Consider the following 18,535-nt stretch of genomic DNA (forward strand, 5'->3'; position numbering starts at 1 on the left):
ATAATGTCTTTACATGCCCCAGCATATTTTTTTGTTTTGAGCCAGAGGTAGGCTTTTCATTAAGCCTGCAACAGGATCATCACACAAATCTGCACATCCTATGACCCTGTGGCAGAGTGTGCCACTGCCAACAGGGTCATATACATAGGCGCGCCCCCGTTCAGTGATATACTTCCTGTGGGACAGGAAATACGTCACTGGTATTCCTGACGGTCCGCTCATGATTGTTGCGTTGCACTTTTCTCCATAATTTACACTTACTGCGTTTCCATAGACTTGCATTACTGCATAATCCGTGCATTACCACACGGATGACTTTGCGGCGGGATTGGGGTGAATTTACTACTTCTGGCTCTACGCATCAAGAAAGTATAAAAGTCTCCATAGACTTTTATTGCCCTTACCGCACAGCCAGGGCCGTGCCAAGGCAAAGGCGAGGGGGGCTCCAGCCTCAGGGCGCAGTGTAGGAGGAGGTGCACAGCTCACTCAGCTATCATTCCCCTTTTGTGTTTGATGCAGAGAGAAATAAGAAAAGGGGATACATGGCAGTGACTGCAAGAAAGATAACTAGTGATGTTGGGGGCCCTGGGGCGCCTCTTACTGTTATAGCAATCTATGTGATGACTGAGGTGGGTGGGATGGAGGGGCGCACTTTGGTGTCTCAGCCTTGGGTGCTGGAGGACCTTGTCCCGGCTCTGCGCACAGAGATGCAACGTCGTAAGTGTAAAAGGGCCCTAGAGGTTTCTGTCTTTCAAATGGAAAGAAAAAATTATCTGATTAAATGTAACCTAGTGAACAGAAGGTAGATGCTCTCAGACCTCTGTAGATAATAATAATAGTACTAATGCACTGCAGGCCACTCACAGATGGAGGTTCTTACTCCCAGACCAGACACAGGAAACAGAGGTCAGGAGTTAAAGCATTTCTTTGCTTTTCTTAGTTCACTTTCCCATGTGCAAGAGATCTTTCTATAAAGCAACATTCTTGATTATTTAGTTATTCACAATAACAAAGCAACTGTCATGTTAAACATTAACATCAGAGAAGAAAAAATATTCAAACATACGCTAAATAGGATTTAACATACGTGGGATGACAATTATTACTACATTTAAATTAAAATGTAGCTATTACATGTGTATGTTGATTGGCCAATACATTTTTTTTTCTTTTTATATATCTGGAATTCAGTGAGTTTCTGGACATCTATTGCTTGCGGGTTGTCAGCTTTTTTTCCCCTCCAAGAGCATCCAGATGACACATACTGCATGTACAAAATATAAGGGAAGACGCCGAGAGCCCAATATAGTGTAGTATGTACTGTAAGTTGGGTATGGAAGGTAAGTATAGGTAGGTTATACTCACAAACAAGGGTTACCGTCCAGGTAACCACTATGAAGGCAGGTGAGGAGATTAGACCTGTCCCCACTCAGGATTAAGAAGTCGCTCTCTGTAGATCGGGAAAAAAGAAGAATTCCCCTCCACCAGGGGTGGAAACAACTGCAAAAAGTAGTACAGAGGCGCCAACAGGGTAAAAACAATATTTCTTTAAAATGGATAAATGAAGTAGGTAGCGGTGGACTTACCCCTCCAAAACAGACACAAAAATTGCTGTTTTAAGCAAAAATCAGTTTATTTACATACTCCGAACAAGGTGCAACGCGTTTCGCGGGTATATCCCACTTCCTCAGGCAATAAATAGGAGCATATCACCAATACGGTCCGGTACATAGCCTGGCGCCTCTGTGATGTACAGTGGGAGATCACATTGACCTGTAGAGGCATTTAATGTGAAGCAGTTAATTTGGGTGACAGAGGCACTGCAGTAATTTGGAAGCACTGAAGGTGCCAAAGTAAGTGGCTGCAATTATCAGCTATAAGTGGTCATTTGAGTGTCGGAAGCACTCCATAAAATAAATTGATCTGGGGCAACCCACTATAAAAACTGCAGCTGCATATAGTGGTCGGAAAGCCCAAATTACCACTTGCAGCCGATAATACTGGCTATTTCATAGCTCCCAACTATCCCTCTTTTGGAGGGACAGTCCCCCTTTGGGAGCCCTGTCCCTCTTTTCTACTCATTTGTCCCTCTTTCAGGACTTTGTCCCTCATTCTATGTAAATACAGTGGTGTGAAAAACTATTTGCCCCCTTCCTGATTTCTTATTCTTTTGCATGTTTGTCACACTTAAATGTTTCTGCTCATCAAAAACCGTTAACTATTAGTCAAAGATAATATAATTGAACACAAAATGCAGTTTTAAATGATGGTTTTTATTATTTAGTGAGAAAAGAAACTAAAAATCTACATGGCCCTGTGTGAAAAAGAAATTGCCCCCTGAACCTAATAACTGGTTGGGCCACCCTTAGCAGCAATAACTGCAATCAAGCGTTTGCGATAACTTGCAACGAGTCTTTTACAGCGCTCTGGAGGAATTTTGGCCCCCTCATCTTTGCAGAATTGTTGTAATTCAGCTTTATTTGAGGGTTTTCTAGCATGAACTGCCTTTTTAAGGTCATGCCACAACATCTCAATAGGATTCAGGTCAGGACTTTGACTAGGCCACTCCAAAGTCTTCATTTTGTTTTTCTTCAGCCATTTAGAGGTGGATTTGCTGGTGTGTATTGGGTCATTGTCCTGCTGCAGCACCCAAGATCGCTTCAGCTTGAGTTGACGAACAGATGGCCGAACATTCTCCTTCAGGATTTTTTGGTAGACAGTAGAATTTATGGTTCCATCTATCACAGCAAGCCTTCCAGGTCCTGAAGCAGCAAAACAACCCCAGACCATCACACTACCACCACCATATTTTACTGTTGGTATGATGTTCTTTTGCTGAAATGCTGTGTTACTTCTACGCCAGATGTATTGGGACACGCACCTTCCAAAAAGTTCAACTTTTGTCTCGTCAGTCCACAAGTTATTTTCCCCAAAGTGTTGGCAATCATTGAGATGTTTTTTTAGCAAAATTGAGACGAGCCTTAATGTTCATTTTGCTTAAAAGTGGTTTGCGCCTGGATAGTATAATGGTTAAGGGCTCTGCCTCTGACACAGGAGACCTGAGTTCGAATCTCGGCTCTGCCTGTTCAGTAAGCCAGCACCTATTCAGTAGGAGACCTTGGGCAAGACTCCTTAACACTGCTACTGCCTATAGAGCGCGTCCTAGTGGCTGCAGCTCTGGCGCTTTGAGTCCGCCAGGAGAAAAGCGCGATATAAATGTTCTGTGTTTGTTTGTTTGTTGTTTGGATATCTGCCATGCAGGCCGTTTTTGCCCAGTCTCTTTCTTATGGTGGAGTCGTGAACACTGACTTTAATTGAGGCAAGTGAGGCCTGCAGTTCTTTAGATGTTGTCCTGGGGTCTTTTGTGGCCTCTCAGATGAGTTTTCTCTGCGCTCTTGGGGTAATTTTGGTCGGCCGGCCACTCCTGGGAAGGTTCATCACTGTTCCATGTTTTTGCCATTTGTGGATAATGGCTCTCACTGTGGTTTGCTGGAGTCCCAAAGCTTTAGAAATGGCTTTATAACCTTTACCAGACTGATAGATCTCAATTACAGTACTTTTGTTCTCATTTGTTTCTGAATTTCTTTGGATCTTGGCATGATGTCTAGCTTTTGAGGTGCTTTTGGTCTACTTCTCTGTGTCAGATAGCTCCTATTTAAGTGATTTCTTGATTGAAACAGGCGTGGCAGTAATCAGGACTGGGGGTGACTACAGAAATTGAAGTCAGGTGTGATAAACCACAGTTAAGTTATTTTTTAACAAGGGGGGGCAATCACTTTTTCACACAGGGCCATGTATATTTGGAGTTTTTCTCCTCACTAAATAATAAAAACCATCACTTAAAACTGCATTTTGTGTTCAATTATGTTATCTTTGACTAATAGTTAATGGTTTTTGATGAGCAGAAACATTTAAGTGTGACAAACATGCAAAAGAATAAGAAATCAGGAAGGGGGCAAATAGTTTTTCACACCACTGTATATATATTTCTCTACTAAAAATGGGTTTGATTGACTCTAAACTTCATTCCCATCCTTTAAATTGATGTATGACTAATTTTAAAATGTTAATATGAAGGAAAATGAACCAGGATAGAAAGGACCAGTGTGGTTTTAATTATTAAACAAAATATTTTTCTTATGACATCTTTATGGTATGCGTGACTAGGGAGCGTGGTCAGGGGTGTGGCTTAAGTGTCCCTCTTTCTCATCTCAAAAAGTTGGGAGGTATGCTATTTACTTTGCTGCCTATGGGGGCACCTAAACTACCTGTAGTCGTAGTTTAGCTATGGTTAGATAATAGTTTTGGGGGAGGGGGTCAGTTAGGGTTAGGCATAGATTAGGGGGTCGCTTAGGGTAATGCTACGTACACACATGCGACAACGATCGTTCGTTAAGAACGACGAACGAACTTTTAATTGATGAAAGAACGACCTAAGTAAAGGTAGTTTTAAAATGTGTGTAACGATCTGATCGTTAGAACGAACGTTACATCACAGAAAGCAACTATTGCGCCTGCGCATAAAAATGAGAAGTTCCATGGAGAAATTGTGAAATGCGCATGTCAAGCCTAGTACGAACGATCGTTTCCAACGATGTACTACTTTTGCAAACGATCGTCGTTGGTTAAAATCCGCCGAGACAGAACTATCTTTTGTAGCGATTTGGCTCGTTCGTCGTTTGCCTTAATAGTCGGTGGTTCGTTTTTTGTAACGATCGTCGTTGGTAAAGATCGGGGAACGATCGTTACAAACGACTATAGTCGCATGTGTGTACGCACCTTTAGACATAGGCCCGTTTCACACTGCAACCGAAATGCAGCAGATGCAGAAATGGTGTGGTAAGCGCAACATCTCAAGATACGCTGGCGTCCGTGCCACATTGTTGACATACCTGCCGTTTTGCAACCACTCTGTTCTCATTGCCACCCATCTACTTCATCCACCATGCTTTCCAACCCTCCTCCCAAAACTGATCAGAGCCTGCCAGAAGTATTGGGCTCCCTGTTGGATTGTAAAAAATCACCAGGGAGTCCAATAGGGTACCTAATAGGGTATCAACTGGGTAACCTAGCAACAGGGAGCATTCTCATTAGTCCAGAATGAACCATTGAGAACTTTCCCTTTTTTGAAAAACAGTGGGGGTGCCCTATGCCTCTGCTAAGCTCTGATCTGCTTTGGACCGAACGGCAGGTGTCAACAGCAGGGGAACTGACTTCATGGGACAGGTAAGTTGGCGTTTTGCATGCGGAGAGTAGTCCAGTGGAAGCAGAAACTGTCTGTTCTCATAGTCTTCCATTGCATCCGATTTGCAGCATTTGTTGCATAATTACGATACAGTTGCAGAAATGCAACAGGTCGTGATTTTGCATTTGTGGTCCAGTCCATGCGCATTGCGTTCGCGGTCCGACTTACAGTTTGAATGGATCCTATTAATAACATATGATGTGTTCACCATACAATTTTGCTTTTTTTACGTTCCGGAAAAGGCAAGAAAAAACAAACTATTATTCAGTTTTTTCTATACAAATCTGATTGGATGTACTGGAAAAATCTGGTTGATTGGATATCAAATTGTATAGTGTATGGTAGGTTGTATGGAAAAAAATCTATTGGATCAAAATTGAAAGCAATGTTTCACAGAATGGAAACAACGGTGTATAGAGAGGTTCCCTATTCTGGATGGCTTTTTTCAATTGGCACTTATATTGGCCTGAGGAAGCGGGCTCAGATTGCCTGTGCAAAATAAAAACTCTTTGTTTATACAAATGTTTTCGTTACTGAGGTAAGCAATCTCAACCTGTTTCCATTTTATTCTGTTGCTAAATAGTTTTATACATACACCCGGGCACCTCTTCCCCATATTGTGCTTCTTAAACATCCCCCAACAGAGTCTGTGGGTGGGGTTGAGACGGACCACAAGTGGTCCCCACCACAGTGGAAACCTGTCACTTTTAGCTAGGAGAGCGACCGCATCCAGGTCCCTCTGGACCACCCCGAGTGGAGTCGGGTTTATTGTCTCCACCTGCCTTCTGTGGTTGGTTCCCCCGTCTGCAACCCGCCTTTGTGAGTAGAACATCTATTTCCTTTTCCATTACAAATACTGTACTCAAACATATTGCACTACTGGGCTCCCGGTTTGTTTCCTGTAATTTTTCTCTAGGGTGTCAAGACACCCCCACTATTCCAAATATTTACAGTGCAAAAGTGTACGAACAATAATAACAATCCCACCACCAACAATAATAAAGCAAAATGTCAGCATATTTAGCCCAAGTCAGAGCTGCATGCATCCTGTGTAGGTTTGAATGATAAATATAGCTGGGTGTCATCAGCATAACAATGATATGTCAGGCCATGTTTATGGTGAACATCAAAGGGGATAGTATGATGCCCTTGGGGGACACCACATTTTAGTGGTAAAGGGTTGGAGAGGAAAGGCCCCAAGGATACCCTTTGTGTTCTTACGTCAGGAAGGAGTTGAACCACTGGAGAAATAAAGAGACCCTGAGATGGGGCCACAGGAATAAAATATACATACCTGGGGCTTCCTCCAGCCCCCTCTGGCCTGATCGCTCCCACACTGTCCCCTTCTGTTTTCCTGTACACCTGCAATTGGCCCCGGAAAGTCCTCTGGTCCTGGGCCATGTGCGGCTCAGCCCTGCGCACACTCCCGGATCGTGCCTGGCTGGACTGCGCATTCGCTAACTGGCTCCGACTGACGGATTTTCCAGGGCCAGTAGCGGGTGAATGGCAGTCAGAAGAGGACAGGGTGGGAGCGATCAACCCGAAGGGGTTGGAGGAAGCCCCACGTATGTATATTTTATTCTTGTGGCTCCATTTCAGGTACACTTTAAGCCATTTATGCCATAGTACTTTTGTAACCTGTCATCATCAGCTGTGTCAAAAGCTGCTGAGAGGTCAAGCAAAATCAGGATGGAATATTGTCTCTTTCCAATGAGCAGATTGTTGCAGATCTGACAGAAACAACAGGTTTTGGACTAGTCCATGTCCTTATGGGAAATTTTTAGGATTTTCTTTGTTTTCAAAAGCATTTCCTGAATGGTAGCTGCCAAAATAGTAAAATGCCAGCCTCCCTACTTACCAATGGAACAGCACCGATATAATGTTAGATGGTGAGCAGGGCGAGTGGCGCCAACAAAGGTATCGCACATTGCTTGGCCGAGTTGATTCACCTGGTAGAAAGCTGGCCGAGCAGCAGCCAGCTGGATTTCAATGGACCTGCATCTGAAGCTTGCTACTGGCTGGAAAGATGTACATACTACAGCTTCCGGCATGCATTGCGGCATACAACTCCCAGTATGCATTGACTTCAGACGCGATCCTTTGAAGTGCGGCCAGCTGCAGACACGATGGCGACCATCACAGGAACAGGGTGCTACACGAGGAGCCTCCACGTAGGTAGCCAATCACACTCCCCTAAACCTGCACCCATCCCCCGCATTCAGTGTCATGCTGGATCCACACCATACAATTTTTTGGCAGATTTACTTGCCAGATCGATTATTTCCAACATGTCCGATCTGAGGATCGATCTTTTTTTTTTAGCGATTTTCTGATTGTTTTCCATAGAAGCAAACAGAAATCGATTTGAAAATCGCTCAAAAAATGATCAATCCTCAGATCGGACATGCTGGAAATAATTGATCCGGCAGGTAAATCTGCCAAAAAATTGTATGGTGTGAATACAGCATAACATACCTCCCTTATGGGGAGGTTCAATGTTGATTTTTTTTTCTGTGCTAAGTTCCCTTTAATAGGTGGCAATGCAGTATAGTGTACAGCTTTGCCACCACTTTACTGTCATGCGATTCTCTACAAGATTGCGTTAATGAACACAAAAGCAAATGAAATTATGTTTTTTATGCTTATTTGGTATTCACTTTTAATGTTCTTAGACTGATCTTGCTCTTATTCACCCATTACAAAAACATTCAAAAGCACTTATCAAGCTCACAAGGCCAGCATTTTAATGATAGAACATTTGGAAAACATAAATATGCATTGTATAACAAAAAGCAGAACAAATCCTTCAGCAAAACATAAAAACAATTCTGCAGCTAAATCACCACTTCAAACCACAAGTAGTCTTGTAATCTGTAGTGGGGGGGGGGGGGGGGGGGGGACTTCAACGTCCATTCTGCTCCGACCTCAATTGCTCTGTACAAATAATGTTGTTTAGTCAGCAAAAGCATCTCACACTCACAGGTCAAACCCAAGTGCACAGACAAAGAGATTTATGGTTGTAAGACAAGGGTGAGGGGTTAAATGTAGGGTTGGAATGATTTATGTAAACCATCTGTTTTTTGTTTTTCTGTTGTTCCTATCTCTGCTGCTGGTTGAAATAGGAAGTTGCATTGATAAGTCAGTGTATTGTCACATTGTCTTACAGGCTGGATGGCAATTCACACCCATACACACATCTGGAGACTGGTGTACGCTTGTTGTTGGAAGAAAAGGAGCAAGAATTACTAGCCTTACAGGAAACTGTACAAGTGAGTCTGAGGATATTATACAACTCATGCTGTGAGACATCATGTCTGCAGCTCAGAGCTTCTGTAATTGCCATTATGCTTCATAAATGTTATTATTGAATTATATAGTACAAATAGCAGCTATTGCTGCACTACACACAGTATGGTCACATGGGAGCTGTAACATGGCATAAAAGTGGTGGACAGAACAGTGGCGCACCTCGGGAATTTGACACCCGGGGCCATATGCAATTCACTTTTTCGCCTAAGTTTTCTCCTAGGAGATAATTTTTCATCTTCTGTTTAAAATAACTTTTCAACATTTTGAATTTGCAAAAATACCAAAAGTAGGTAAAATAGTACTGTCAAATGCATAAATTGCCTGGAGCTTGCTTCTCTGCTCACTACAGAAGTTGGCTGTCAGCACCTGTATCACTGGCTTCTGCAACAGCAAACTGCCCTGCATTATTGATTAATTACTCTGATCAGGATAAATAATCAATAGTCCAGGGTTCTCTGGTATTACAGCAGCCAGTGCACATGGCTACTAATGACAGGCAACTTCTGAAGCACTAAACACATCCTGCCACCTCTCTCTGCTAATGTCCCAGCTGCAGTACAGGAATCATTCTCTCTACTCACCCAGCTGCTCTGCACATTTACTCACCACTAGTGTTGTCCGGATCATGAACGATTCGGATCTTTGATCTGAATCTCTTTTGTGAGTCGAATCATCCGAATAATCAAAATGAGTGATTCGGATCGCAAAAAGGGCGGGGCCAGGAGCGACACGCCCCCTCTCAGCGGGCAGCGGAGTGGAAGCAGAGCAGAGATGGATCGCTGAGTTGGAGGGGAGCTTGCAGGGACAGGTAGATGAGAGAAAGGGCACATGGTGCCACTGCCAGATATGTGTAGAGCACACATACTGGCTATAATCTGCTGCTCATTACAGGCTGTCTTTCCAATTTGTTCACTGTGCACAACTACAGAACACTTTTGGCTCAGCACAGCTCAGTAATTTTGCAGGCACTGTGATTGCTGTGCAATATGATCCTCATGCACTGCTCTATACAGCTGCACTTCACTTCTGGGAATGCTTTGGGGAATAGGAGTTGGGAGCATACAGATGAACATATAGGTGAAATATATGTAAAGCGTATGATTGCAGCATGTGGGTATTGTGTGCAAACATTTCTGCTCTCTGCTCGTCCCACCTCCCATCTCTGTCCACTCCCTGCCCTCTGTCCATCTTCTCCCCTTCTCTGTGTGTCCACACCCCTCCCCTTCTCCTGTCCTGCTAGTCATTTCACCCCCGATTGCTTCCCTCGTAAAATGATCAGAGATTCGGATCAAAGATCCAGATCTTTTCAATGATCCAATTCGAATCATCCGGATCATTGAAAAGATCCGAACTTCGCATCTCTACTCACCACAGGCTGTGTGTAGAGAGTGAGGAGACACATTGCCCGCGGGACAGGAAGGGGAGGGGTGCTACATCTAGTGCAGGAAGTAGTACAGTCCCATGCACTGCCAGCTGCTTTTTTCCTGAATGTTGCCCAAACTATGAGAAAAGGTCAAAGGTGGAAGGATTCAGTGACTAAGTACCACAGCGGCACCCCTAGCCATGACTACACCCGGTGCTGTGAGCACCTGCATCCCTATGGTAGGTACGCGCTGGTGGTGGATAACTACCTGAGTAGCACCCACCCACATCGGAACTGTAAATTAATAAAAAAGCCCCCAGCAGCCGTCCTGTCCCACGCTGGTCCTGCACGAGCCTCCGTTCTCTCCCGCGTCAGCTAGTTTCGTTACCGTCGTCAACAGCAACTGTGCCTGCAGCCCCCTAACCCCCCCCCCCCCTCGGGCTACGCAAAGCTTTCTTTGCGTTCCCGCCCGCTATAGCATCTAGCGCAGGATGCTATTGCGGGCTGGAACGAGAAGAAAGTTTGTGTAGCCTGGGGCATGCAGGCGCAGTTTCCATCGACTTTTAAGTCGATGGTAACAAAATTAGCTGGCGCGGGAGTACAGAAGCCCGTGAGGGATGCAATAGCATTCTGCACTAGACACTATAGCGGGCGGGAACGCGAAGAAAGCTTTGCGTAGCACAGGGAGGAGGGGGAGCGCAGGCACAGTTGCTGTTGATGACGGTAACGAAACCAAGCCGGCGCGGGAGAGAACGGAGGCTCGTGCAGGACCAGCGTGGGACAGGACGGCTGCTGGGGGCTTTGGGGAGCCTCAGGTAAGTGAAACTATTTTTTTTTTATGAATTTACAGTTCTGCTTTAGCAGTTTCACTTGATCAGTAGAACTTTCCTCATGTGAGAATATGCAGCAATTATTCTATAATTCACGGACATGAAGTAAGAAATGCTATGTATAAAAGTGCGATTTATTATCTGCCATTTTGCCATTTGCAAGAATAACTGTATAAATATGGCTATTTATAAATGGAACTTCATTTGTTTCTTTATAAGCATTGCAGCCCATAACAAAATGCAATGTTAAGGCCCATACACACGGCATACAAATGTCTGTACAGACACGTGTTGAGAGACAGTTTGTGAGACAGTTTGTTCGTGTGTACGCTGCAGCAGACTGTCTGCAGACACAGCCATGTTTGAGCTATTCAACTGGTGAATCGCTTGTGACTTGTCTCACAAACCGTTGCTTAGTCTGTTGGTGTCCTGTCGTGTGTACGAAAGTCTTCTACAGACAGCAGAGTCGCTACCATAGTACTACTACTATATGAAGTCTGTGGCAGACATCTTCCATCGTGTCTTCACTCTTTCTATTGTCACGTGTGTACAACTGTCACGAACTCGAATTGTCGCTGCCATAAATATGCTGTTGTCTCTTGTCTGTTTGTCGCTGCCTCACAACTACAGACAAATGTATTCCGTGTGTATAGGCCTTTAGTCTGTGCTGTTAAAGACTTAAAGGATACATGAGGGGTAGTAAAGTTTTGCAACTTTACTTGCCTGGGGTTTCTTCCAGCCCCTAGAAGTATCTGTGTCCCTCAGCGCAGGCACCCATTTGTCAGCTGTCCCCTCCTCAGTGGCCGGCGAACCAGCCAGGTTGGCTGCATCTGCACTCAAGCATGTGCCACTCGCGGTTGCGCTCCAGACACCTCCCAGCCACGGGAGTATTACCTAGCTAGGCTCTGCACAAAACCAAAACTCTGTATAAAAATAGGTACTTTCTAAACATTTCTAGTTCATAAAAGGGATTTTAGTTGCCTTTACTGCAATAACTGCATAAACTCAGCAATGTTAACAACATATGTAAGAGGACATTTTTTCATATATTAATTTAAAAATGGACGTGTTTAGTTGGCCAAAGGCCAGGCGCCTGAGTTAGTGCAGTGAAGGTTGGTGATGATCACAGTATGGGAAAGGAGAGAGAAGGACATCAGGTATTGTAGGAGGCAGGAGTCTGGGACATGCTGTTGGGGTGGAGGTAGATGACACCAGGAGCCTGAGTCACAGTATGAGGAGGGGGATGGGAACACAATATTAAGGGGACCAAGAGTAAAGGCAGCCATACACTGGTCGATTACCACCAGATCGACCAGCAGATAGATCCCCTCTGTGATCAAATCTGAAGAGCGATCTATTGGCTGCCTACACTGCAAACAGATTTTGAATCGATTTCACTATGAAATCGATTCACAATCTGTGGAGCTGCCGCTGCCGCCGCCCCCTGCATGCGTTATCTCATCCGGATGGCGCGAGTCACCCAGTCTCCGATGTCTCTTCTCCGCTCTGGGCTTCAGCTTCACTTTACTTCCTGTCGGGGGAAGTTTAAACAGTAGAGGGCGCTCTACTGTTTAAACTTCCCCCGACAGGAAGTAAGTGAAGCCAGCCGGAGCCCAGTGTGGAGAAGGGACCGCGGGGACAGCGGGGACTCGCGCCGGCAGAACAGGTAATGTATTGCCACTAGCGTTGGTCGTCGGAAATTCAAACGCCGCTACTATCGACTCACTCCCGACCCGCTGGCGATCGAGTGAAATTTTCCACGAGGACGGTTCGTCAATCGATCAATTTTGGACGAAAATCGCTCGATTGGTCAGCATTTGCGTATCGATTTTTACAGCAGATTCGTAGTAGCAGTACCGTTTTAGCCATCAGTAAAAGCAAGCAATTTTAAATCAGGATGCTACCATTTATTGGCTAACTAAAAATGAATAAAAATAAGCAAGCTTTCGGCCTTGCAGCCTTCGTCAGGATGTCAGCCAATAAATGATATCATCCTGATTTAAAACTGCTTGCACAGCAGATTCGATCACAGTGATCAAATCTGCTGTCTATCGGCAGGAAATTGAGTAAGTGTATGGGCACCTTAACCTGCTGAGCGGTCTGGACGAGCTCAGCTCGTCCAACACCGCCAGAGGCTGCCGCTCAGGCCCTGCTGGGCCGATTTCAATGAAATAAAAAGCAGCACACGCAGCCGGCACTTTGCCAGCCGCGTGTGCTGCCTGATCGCCGCTGCAGCGCGGCGATCCGCCGCGTGCAGCGGCGAAAGAGGGTCCCCCCAGCCGCCCGAGCCCAGCGTAGCCGGAACAAACAGTTCCGGCCAGCGCTAAGGGCTGGATCGGAGGCGGCAGACGTCAGGACGTCGGCTGACGTCCATGACGTCACTCCGCTCATCGCCATGGCGACGAGGGAAGCGAAACACGGAGGGCCGCTCATTGCGGCCTTCCGTGTTATTCCTTGCCGCCGGAGGCGATCGGAAGATCGCCTCCGGAGCGCCCTCTAGTGGGCTTTCATGCAGCCAACTTTCAGTTGGCTGCATGAAATAGTTTTTTTTTTATTTAAAAAAAACCCTCCCGCAGCCACCCTGGCGATTTAATCAGAACGCCAGGGTGGTTAAAAGAGCACACTATGGTGGTGGGAACCAGGAGAAGGGTGCACAGCATGGGTTCCTATAATGAATGTCTCTGCCTGGCTTGCTGTTGAAGAAGCATGCATAGTTTGAGTCAAGCTATAGAATGGCAGAGGGTTGTATAAAGTGAGTGAAGGGGAGTTGAGGATGTATATTGGGATTTGGGTGCAAGGGTGAGTGGGGAATTAATGTAAATACCACCCAAAGTGAGAGGAGTGCAGGGCGTACAATAAGACATTCAGGCTGCATTTCCACTTGTGCGGTGCGAATCGCCGCACTAAAAATTTGCATGCGGATGCGAATTTCGCATGCGGGTCTATGAGAATTTTCGCGCGAATTCGCATGGATGACAAGGTATGCGAATTTAACCATGGCAGTGCTGGTGTGCTTTTCTATTGTTTCTATGCGAATTCGCATGAAAATTTGCATACCCAAACCTCATGCGAATTTCCTATTAAATACATGGTATGCGATTCGCATAGCGGTATGCGGTATGCGAATTCTGATGGCTCTGCCATGCGAATTTTTTCTGCACAGAAAAACGCAAAGGAATCCTGACAAGTGGAAACAGTCCCATTCACTTGTATTGCTATGCGAATTTGCATGCGAAAAACGCATGCGAATTCGCGATAGTGGAAATGGGCCCTCAAAGCTATGTTACTAGAAGGTTTAAGGGCCCATTCACACTTGCTGATCGCAAAACACTCGCGATTTTGCTGGCGTTGTGATCTGGTGTTTTTTGGCGATTAACGCCAAAAAATCACCATTCTCACCAGGCGATTTTTTGGCGATCGCATTTTGCACTTCTATAGAATTAAAACGCAATCGCCGGGAAATCTCCTGAAAATGGTGCAGGCTACGCGTTTGAGTTTAGCGTTTTTGGGCGATTTGCGGCGATTAGTGCAAATTGCCCAAATGAGAACGGGCCCATAAACTTTTATTACCCTAGCTCTTTGAAAAGCGCTAGCGTTTGAGTGTTTTGCCAAAATCGCCGGCAAAACGCTCAAGTGTGAATGGGCCCTAAGATTATCAAAAGGAGTAGTTTAGATTAGAGCTCAATGTTACCAACAGGGTTTTTGAAGGCTGGGGCTATTTTAGGTTAGCCACTTAGGCGCCCGGGGACAGTATATCTACGCCCTGCCAAACTTCACTTACATACCTGGAGAGTAGATATACGTATCCCGCCACCACCGCTGTCTGTGCTTCTGCGCTCAGTCACGTTGCCTGGTCACCCGGAAATCAATGAACGGGAACGCAGTTCCCATTCATTGGATCTAAGTCATTCTGAAGGAAAAAAAGTTTCCCATCCACCCTTCACTTCCTGTAAGCGTGATAGTATGCTTACAGGATGCATAAATGTTTTTTTACTGAGGACATCGTGTGGCCAAATACGAAAATTTCACCTACATACATTGATTTTCATACACAGACACAGACCCAGAATTACATGTAAAATTAACTCCTTCCTTCCCACATTCCCACATGTTTTTGTATTATAAAAAAAATTGACAAAAAAAAAAAATACATGAATAGTTACCTTAAATAGTACACACGCACTGCGGCAATGAACGACGGGTTCATCAGACCCTCCCGCAGCAACAGTAGTGCGTGTGTACAGTCATGCAGACTGATAAGGCTGTTTCTGAACGATCCGCTCTGGTCAAACGGACCTGCCATTCATTGCCGTAGTGCGTGTGTACGCACCTTTAGGGACTGAACTTTTTTAATATGTATGTCTATTATTATTCTATTATTTATCAAATTGTGGGCTTTTAAATAGTGATGGACGCAAAACTGAAAAATTCACCTTTATTAAAATATTGGCGACAGACATTGTGATAGAGGTATAATTTAAATGCTGTAATAAACGGTACAAATGGGCAATTAAAATATGTGGATTTTAATTATGGTAGCATGGTAGTTATGGTAGCAAAACTATAATGGCTGAAAACTGAAAAATAATGATTTGTTTTCAATTTTTTTTCTTATTTTCCCATTAAAAAGCATTTCGATTAAATACCACCCAAAGAAAGCCTAATTGGTGGCGAAAAAAACAAAATATAGTTCATTTAATTGTAGTGATAAAGTTATTGGCGAAAGAATGGAAGGAGCGCTTAAAGGTGAAAATTGCTTTGGTGCTCAAGGGGTAAAACCCCCCTCAGTGGTGAAGTGGTTAAAGTTAGGGCTTGACCAATGTTAACCTATGGATCTGTTCACATTGGTCCATTCGAACAGATATGTTCCTCACGCTCCGCTGAACAGATATGTTCCCACGCTCCAGTGACTGGACCGCAAGTTTGGTGCTGTATCAATTTTTCCAGACAGCGGAGCTCAGCGGAACAGAAACAGAAGCACTGCATGGGAGGCAATGAGAAATGGATCCTAAAAACACACTGGCTAAAAAACAGACTGTTTTAGCCAGCAAAATCTACTTTGGTTATGGGGGTCTGGGAGAGGGTCATTGGGAAACTGAACTGAATCAACTGAACGGAACGGAAACTGATCCATTTGAGTGGAATTCAGAGCAGTTTTCATGACTCCATTTTCCTGAAAGTGCCAGTGTGAACTTGGCCCTTATGCTAGGGAGGCCTAAGACTTGTGGCTGTATCACTGTGTATGCATAAATAAAAGTTACTAGCTGCCAATTAATTAGCATGCAGCAGTATTAGCTACTTAAGTGGGGAAAATAATAATTTGATCCCCCTGATTTGCCCACTTACAAGGAAATGACCAGACTGTAATGTTTATGGTAGTTTGAATGAAAAGAGACAGAAAAGGTCCTTTTACATTGCTGCACTGTGGTAGCAGTGCGATTTGGCAATGACCCAAAAAGACATGGCCAAGGCAACAAAGGAGTGGCTCAAATAGAAGCACATGAAGGTCATGGAGTGGTCTCCAGACATTAATCCAATAGAAAATCTGTGGAGGGAGCCTCAAAACCTTACTGACTTGGAGAGGATCTGCAAAGAGGAGTAGGCCAAAATGACTTCTGAGATGTGGTGTGTAGAGATGGGCCGAACCTCCGATTTTAGGTTCGCAAACCCGGTTTGCAAACCTACCGCAAAAGGTCGGTTCGCGTGAACTTTCGCGAAACACAATAGACTTCAATGGGGAGGCGAAGTTGCAAAGTTAGAAAAAATTATGCTGGCCAGAAAAATTATGGAAAAGATGTTTCAAGCGGTCTAATACCTGGACGGAGTCATGGTTGAGTGGGATACACGTCAAAAGTCTCAATAAAAAACCTAGATTTGACGCAAACCAGTGTTTTAAGGTCAGAAATCACATTGAATGTTGAATTGCAGGCCTAAACTGCTTTACAACATCTTGCATGTGTATACATCTATCTGGAAGTGTAATCCTCCTCCCTCCTCCGGATCTTGTCTTCGGCCTAGTGCACACCGGAGCGTCTCCGCTGCGGTTTGCGATCTGGTTGCGGGTGCGGATCCGCTAGGGTAATGTATTTCAATGGGCTGGTGCACACCAGAGCGGTAGGCGTTTTGCAGAAACGCATACTCCCGGGCTGCTGCAGATTTTGGATTGCGGATGCGTTGCTGCCTCAATGTTAAGTATAGGAAAACCGCAAACCGCTCTGAAAAACGGCACTTCAGAGCGGTTTGCCAGGCATTTTTTGTTACAGTAGCTGTTCAGTAACAGCTTTACTGTAACAATACATGAACGTTACACAAAACCGCAAAACGCTAGCTGAAACGCTACAGAAAAATAAGAAAAAGCGTTTCAAAATCTGCTAGCATTTTGTGGATCTGCTAGCAGTTTTTGGTGTGCACCAGGCCTTCCAGGGATTTGTAGGATGTCAAAAGCACACTCACATACATTGGCCAGGAATCGAACCCAGGTCAACTGCTTGGAGGGCAGCTATGCTCACCACTATGCCTCCAACACTACAGGCTGAAGCCAGCCTAGCTGGCCTGGGAAGGGCATGCAACCATTCCTGCTAACCTAAAGCTTACTTGTGTCTTACAACACATTGGCTTAAAGAGAACCCGAGGTGGGAATTACTTTTACTATTGGGGCACAGAGGCTGGTTGTGCGCACTAAGACCAGCCTCTGTTGCCCCATCGTGTGCCTCCATGTCCCCCCTGCTCGCCGCTATACCCCCCGCATTGCTGGCGACACGCAGCGTGTCGCCAGCTCAATGTTTACCTTGCGCTGTCAGTCAGCGCTGCTCCCCTGCCTCCTCCGCATCGGCGCACCCGCCCGTGTCCCTTCCCTCCCGCTGATAGGAGGGAAGTGACGCGGCGGGTGGCGCCGATGCGGAGGAGGCGGGGGAGCGGCGCTGACTGACAGCGCAAGGTAAACATTGAGCTGGCGACACAGCCAGCAATGCGGGGGGTATAGCGGCGAGCAGGGGGGACATGGAGGCACACGATGGGGCAACAGAGGCTGGTCTTAGTGCGCACAACCAGCCTCTGTGCCCCAATAGTAAAAGTAATTCCCACCTCGGGTTCTCTTTAAGACTTTACCAAATCCAATGCTCCAATATGGAGAAGCTTCTCTGTTTGCCGTGGTTTTTTTTTGTTTTGTTTTGTTTTTTAAGTGTGGTTCACTCATCTCTTCAACTACAAGAAAGGCCCAGGAGTAGTTTTAGCTACCGTAATATCTATGTTACTGCAGGGCCCTTATTACACTTTCTCTTACAGGGCTATGGAAACCGTTTTGCCCATGCAATAAAGTGAGGTGCAAAAATGAAATCATGCCTAGCAGAGGATGGTTTCAATTCATCAACCTCTGGGTTAAGGAGGGGGGGGGGGGGGTGAGGCTCCAGGAGTGAGTGTAGTCTGACTGGCGACAATGTGCCTGTTGACTGTGATGTAGAGGGACAAAGTTGACTCTAATGGCGCATTATGGGGGCAAACCGAACTTCCGGAAAAGTTCGCCTTTGCCGGCGAACGCGAACCACCCAAAGTTCGCCTGGAACCGTTCGCGGGCGAACCGTTCGGCCCATCTCTAGTGGTGTTGAAACCTGTTGGTCAACTGCAAGAAATGTTTGACCTCTGTGATTGGAAACAAAGGTTTTGCCACCAAGTACTAAAGGTAGCCATACATCTAGCGATTTGGCTGTACAATCAACTATTTGATTAGATCATTTTATAGAATCGAGAGAGAACTGAGTGTGTTCCAGTATTCCCAATCAATGAAAAGTG

At 45.3% G+C, this 18,535-nt stretch overlaps 1 protein-coding gene across 1 annotated transcript in view; it reads left to right on the top strand.

Annotated features, from left to right (window-relative positions):
* LOC137534035 (sperm flagellar protein 1-like) overlaps positions 1-18,535 on the top strand; it is a 173,380-nt gene that overhangs the window by 61,196 nt on the left and 93,649 nt on the right. Inside the window, exon 6 of the mRNA XM_068255360.1 lies at positions 8,412-8,514. Within this exon, the coding sequence (XP_068111461.1) occupies positions 8,412-8,514 (103 nt within the window). The remainder of the gene's footprint in view (positions 1-8,411; positions 8,515-18,535) is intronic.

The sequence above is a fragment of the Hyperolius riggenbachi genome, chromosome 10, assembly GCF_040937935.1.
Source record: "Hyperolius riggenbachi isolate aHypRig1 chromosome 10, aHypRig1.pri, whole genome shotgun sequence".
NCBI lineage: Eukaryota > Metazoa > Chordata > Amphibia > Anura > Hyperoliidae > Hyperolius > Hyperolius riggenbachi.